Raw genomic sequence first — 6000 nt, 5'->3', positions numbered from 1 at the left:
GGGGCTGGAGAGATGGCTCAGCAGTTAAAAGCACTGCTGCTCTTCCAGAGGACCTGAAGACCAATTATAAAGACAGCCATCTATAATGGGATTTGCTGCCCTCTTCTGGTGTGTAGGCATACTATACATAATAAATAGATCAATCTTTTTAAGAAAGACTCTGCTAACTAGAATGACGTTCAATACACTCCTTACCCCTTGGTATCAGCTGATGCAAGTCTGTCCCACCAGTCCAAGAGACAGAACACTCTTACGGTGTGAGATACAGGCCATATTTATCTTTGTATGCCACAGAGCTAGCAGCTGTAAAGCATTGTGTTTAAGTGGACACTACACAGATGTTGAATGGAGATGGGACAATCACAGATACGCTCTAGAAGAAATGAATACATTATATAATGAAATCTGAAAATCTTCAAACTTCTTTTTTATATATTATTTATTTAATCTTATGTGCATTGATGTTTTGCCTGCATGTAAGTCTATGTGAGTGTGTTGTGTACCCTTGAACTCGAGTTATAGGCAGTTGTGAGCCACCACACAGGTGCTAAAAATTCAACCTGGGTCTTCTGGATGAAAAGTCAGAACTCTCAACCACTGAGCCATTTCTCCAGCCCAATCTTCAAACTTGTAATCTTCTCAAAGAGGGTAGAGAATATATAGTTTAATATCTGTAGATATATGGTGTAATGGTGGTGGTGTTGATTTGAGACAGTGTCTATGTAGTCATGGCTGTCCTAGAACTCACTCTGTAGACCAGGCTGGCCTCAAACTCACAGAGATCCCATTGTCTCCTGGGTGCTGGGACTAAAGGCGTGTGCCACCACATCCCAGCATTTTTATTTTTTTAATAGCCAGTTTGTGGTCCAATTGTTTTCATCTGAACAAAGACAAATAAAAGTACCTGAGATAACTTTTGTAAGTATTAAATTATACAGTGTCCTTAGGTCAATGATTGTCACAACCCATACCATTTAAGGATCAGATAACAGTGAAAAGGAAAAAAAAACTTTTAATAGAAGTAAGTGAATGAAAAAAAAGAAAAGAAAAATGGCTTCTCCTATGATTTATTGTAGATATGTGGGAGAGCATAGCAAGAGGCAGGGACCTCTGGTAACGTCCAGCTTGTACATGGCCCTGAGCTGGGCCATATGGGGAGAGAGGGAAGGGAAGCAGAAGGAGAGAGGGGGGATCAGGTGCAGCAGCCAGGAGGCCCAAATATACAAAAAGACGAGAGGGTAGCCAAAATGCTTGGGTTATATAGTGAAGAGCAGCCCAGACCCTGGGCTGGAGGGTTTAGGGTAGGGACAATATGCCAGCCAGGAGGACCCTTTACAGGTAGGGACTGAGGGATACAGGGAGAACCTGGTGGCCAGGTCCACTTTGATACACTAAATAGGCACCTCAGCCTGGCTCTATCCTGCCTTGCCATAGGCCAGAGCAGTTTTATTTATCAACCAATGAGAGCAACACATATTTACGGCATACAGAAAGACATCCCACAGCATTGAAACTACTTAGCTCCATAATCCACTGTCATTCTCTAGGGGCCATCTGGCTTTTGCACAGGCTATACTGGGCTTTTGAAATGGTTTAGAATCTACAAAAAACATAGAGGTACCCTTAAAGAGGATAGGAGATGAACCTATACAAGGTGCCTCCAGAAAAGATTGTCATATAACACTAACTCTAACCCTAGCCATGAACACTGACCCTAACCCCATACAGTTCCATTGAGGCCCCTTACCTGTGGATTCTATGTGAATTTAAGCTACGGAGTCCAATAACATGACTGAAAGGCACCAGTGTGCTAGGCTATTGCTGCAAGATGGCTTGAAACGAGTACTAATAGTTTTTTTAAGTTTATTTATTCATTTTTATGTGTATGAGTGCTCTAACTGCAGGTACGCCTTTATGCCAGAAGAAGGAGTCTTCCCATTGCAGACGGTTGTGAGCCACCATGTGGTTGCTGGGAATTGAACTCAGGACCTCTGGAAGAGAAGCCAGTGCTCTTAACCGATGAGCCATCTCTCCAGCCTCTAATAGGTCTTAATAATAATTAAAAACCCAGAGTCAGATATCAGGATATCAGATATCAGTCAGAGAATTAAAGGAGCCAGCCACAAAGGAGACCTCAAACCTCTACTGAATTTTCAGACCAAAGAGGTGATCCTGTGTCTATGAACCCTCAGAAAAGAGGTGATCCTGCTTGTGGACAGGCTCATTTAGTAGAACAGCAAAAAGTGGATGAGGCAGTTCAGGTAGGAAAAGAACCGGACTGTGGAAAAGCTTGACTGATAGGACTTTTGGAAGCCACAAGAGGTTTTAAGTATGAAATGACTTGGTTTATGGCACTCCTTTTGGGAGCAGGGACTAGAAACAAGATGGACTGATTCAACAGTTGTCATGGAGTATGCAGCAGTCAGAGTCTTAAACAGGGAGAGGGTTGAACTACACAGCGGGTATGGAATGACAGACATCCTCATGCTCTTGGTTTTGTCCCAAGGCTATTTCCCCAGTGGAAGGACTCATTGGCTGCTTTTTGTTTCAGATATGCCTCCATATATTCCATATGGCTGGATGCTGTCTGATAGGCATGTGGGTTGCTATACACAAGCAACCCACATGCTCAGCCATAGAAGAACAGAGCTTCATGCAGCTGGGCCTTAAATGGCAGCACTGTGAACTTCCTGCAATGCGCTTAAAGGAGGCAAAGTGACCACAGAAACCATTGCCTGGAGGCTTTGGGACTTGCTAGGCTGAATCACAGACCCAGGAGTGAGAGGCAGTCTTGTTTGTATACCTCAGTCTTGGGAAGAGTAGGCACAGCACATGAGCCTCCCACTCTTGGATTCCCTCCTGGTGTTTCTACTACAGAGGGATATAACTAGTCTCTAGGCTTCTCCAGGGACATGGGGAAAGCACTTCAATGCCCTACTCCATCTCTGCCCTGTCTACCTGGGGCTCCTAGCTTTGTCAAGTGGGCCAAGTATGGGTATGGTTGGGAGAGGTACTAAGTAGCTGTTTTCTGCCCTGTAAGGACAGTGTGAGCAAGCTGGAAGTGAAGGTGTATCAATTTTGCCAAATTGTTGAGAAAGCACTATTCCATTTTGGAAGATTAGTAGGGCCTGCTGGCCTGGGACACAGCACCCACAACACCTACCAACCAACAGGGATTATTTTGTGCCTGATGTCCACCTTTGCATCCATGTCTAGAATAGAAACCTTGATCACCATGGGCTGAGATGTTTGACCTGTAGTACCTGCATGGGAGCCCTGCAGGCAGAGGCTTCCCAGCAAAGCTCCCTGGAACTGGTAGAGCCACCTCAGGGGCTAGACATAGGGAGCTGCTCTATGGGGCTCTTGTTGTTCAAGATAAGAGTTGAGCCTACTGAGTGCTGGCCTTGATTTTTAGACAAATTTCTGGGTCTTGGTCTTGCCTTGACAACTGCCACATAAAGAAGGGGAAACATGAAGCAACTGTCACCAGACTCCCATAACACCAAGGAAAGGGGCCATTGGTCCCCAGTTGCTGAAGAGCAAAGGGTGACTGAAACAGCAAAGGTGTAGTTCTGGAAGGGCCATGGGTGGTAGCAAGTGTCCATTCTGAACATCTACAGATGACTGCAGGGAAACAGGTGGTACTGAAGTGAGTGACCAGCATCCTCATCTACCTACCATAGGGCATGAAAGCCATGCTATTACATGCCAACTGCTCCATCCACTCTAGGCTCTGGAGTCATGATCACCAGTGAGCCCCACATGGCCCCATTAAAAAACAAACAAAAACAGGTCAGACACACTGAACAACTTGCTCTTGGAACCAGAGTGCATTTGCAACAGGGCCATGACAACTGAGCTAAGTTTCTTCATCATACTATGCTTTAATGAAGCCAGCGGCTGGGAAAGGAAGAACTTGGGTGATGTGGTCCCACCGAAGACTCATGGGGAGTAGAGGTTATGTGAGACTGGGTCCCTAGTGCCAGATGATGGTCATTCAGAGATATTATGTCTTGAAGATGCACAGAGAGACTGTCGCAGGAACTAGGTGACTTTGTTGTGACTCGACTTTGTCTGCGCCATTCAGAAGACTGGATGCTTGCCTTCTGTTTCCTACCTGAGAGAGGACAGATGGGTGAGTGACAGGCCCATGAAGCAGACACTCTAACCCATTGCTTGCCTGTATGTTCCTCACTCTGTCCAGGAAGCAATGTAGCCTCTAGCACCTACCTCTTTACATATCCCAGAGTAGCCTGCAGACATCCACCTCAAGGTAGGAAATGTCTCACAGATGTTAAGCAACTTGTTCCTTGAGACAAAGGCAGCTTTGTCAGGGCATTGTGTGCCTTTTGAGCCAGGCATCTGACCCCAGCAACCATGCTGGTGTTCAGAGGTCATCATCAGAGCTCTCAGTGGTCATCTTTCCAACCTCAGTCCTGCCGTTTCTGTTGGGACAGTGTGCCCAGATGGAAGGCTGCTTCCAGAATCTCTTCACTGTGTAGCAGTTGGACAAGTGTGAGTGAGGTGATACTCAAGAGGCCAGAGGGCTCAAGTCCAGGCACTGTTTGTGGAGGCTGTGCTCCCAGACCTACTCCCAGTGTGTGTTGCCAGGAGAGCAGTTGTGCTCATAACAGCAGGACCACACAGCTCAAGTTCACCTCTATAGACCAGTGGCTTTCAACCTTCCTAATCCACAACCTTTTAACACAGTTCATGTGGTGACCCCAACCATAAAATTATTTTCATTGCTACTTACTGTCATTAACTGTAATTCTGCTACCATTATGAATCGTATTATAAATATCTGTGTTTTCCAATGGTTTGGGGGTCATGACCCACATGTTGAGAACCACTGCTATAAACAGAAGTCCCCTCTGTAGGCCCTGCTGATACCTACTCTGGGAAGGTCACTAAGGTAGAAGATGGACCTTTTACCTGCTTCATTAACCCCTGAACTCCAGTTAATGGGAACTTGCTTTCTGTAGAAGCTATAGGTGTTGCCCAGGGGAGTTATGGGATTTGTGAACACATCTCTATCTGGAATGTTCTTCCTCTTTCATAGCCCCTAGCCATATTTTGTAACTGGGTCTGCTTGACCTAGTGGCTTGCATTGCTCAGCTGTCTTGTCAGTAATAATGGGGAGGGTACCAGGCTGGAGTGAGAGAGACATTGATTTGCTGCCACTGTGGATCCAGAGAAGATACAACTTGGCCTACAGGACTCTGACATGCAACAGATGATAACAAAATGGCATCTCCCTCCAGGATTCAATTACTGAGCAGGGCTTTCCCCTCTTCTTTCATAAGATCTTGGGATTTTTGAGGAGAATTCACTTGGAGGCAACTTCCTGGGATGAGAGTCGGGGGACTGTTGAAAACACTCTCCTTCAGCCATGGGTATGATTAAAGCACAGAAAGATCACCCATACTTCTTTCCTTGCTGAAAAAAAAAAAAAAGTGTCCTAGATGATCCTTTAGAGGCACACATTCATCCGTGGCAGCGTCTCTCCACAAAAAAGAGAACTCAGCCAGGCCCTGGCCCACGTCTGTAATCCCAGCACTTGAGAGACAGAGGCATGAGGATCAGGTTACAAAGTCAGCCTCAGCTACACAGCAAGTTCAAAGCCAGTGCAGGCTATGTGAAACCCAGACTGAAAAAAGGAAAGATAAAATGGAGAACTTGGAGCCATTCAGCAGACTGTCTTTCACTTGCATACATAAGAAGCCACAGCTAGGTTTAACCTGAGGCCCTACGACTTTCTCACAGAGAGTTGAGGTGGAGGCAGCCATTTCTACTAGATCCCACAATCTGAAATAACTGTGAAGTGGTATCCATATTACTCACTGAAATTAAAAACAAAATGTACTTACAACATATGTCAGAATCACTTTCCAGCAAAAGAGTATAAAAGATAATAATTTGTGTCTCTTTTAGACTTCACTTCTAGTCCTGTGACTCCTCTAAACCAGCTTTTCATGCGCGATCCTGAGAACCCCTCTG

At 45.5% G+C, this 6000-nt stretch overlaps 1 protein-coding gene across 1 annotated transcript in view; it reads right to left on the bottom strand.

Annotated features, from left to right (window-relative positions):
• Positions 1-3800: 3800 nt before the first annotated feature.
• Positions 3801-6000, bottom strand: part of Cfap92 (cilia and flagella associated protein 92 (putative)) — a 40533-nt gene continuing 38333 nt past the window's right edge. Inside the window, exon 15 of the mRNA XM_027428711.2 lies at positions 3801-4117. Within this exon, the coding sequence (XP_027284512.1) occupies positions 3885-4117 (233 nt within the window). The 3' untranslated portion in view covers positions 3801-3884. The remainder of the gene's footprint in view (positions 4118-6000) is intronic.

The sequence above is a fragment of the Cricetulus griseus genome, chromosome 8 (genome assembly GCF_003668045.3).
Source record: "Cricetulus griseus strain 17A/GY chromosome 8, alternate assembly CriGri-PICRH-1.0, whole genome shotgun sequence".
Lineage (NCBI taxonomy): Eukaryota > Metazoa > Chordata > Mammalia > Rodentia > Cricetidae > Cricetulus > Cricetulus griseus.
This window is presented reverse-complemented; position numbering and strand designations above follow the sequence as displayed.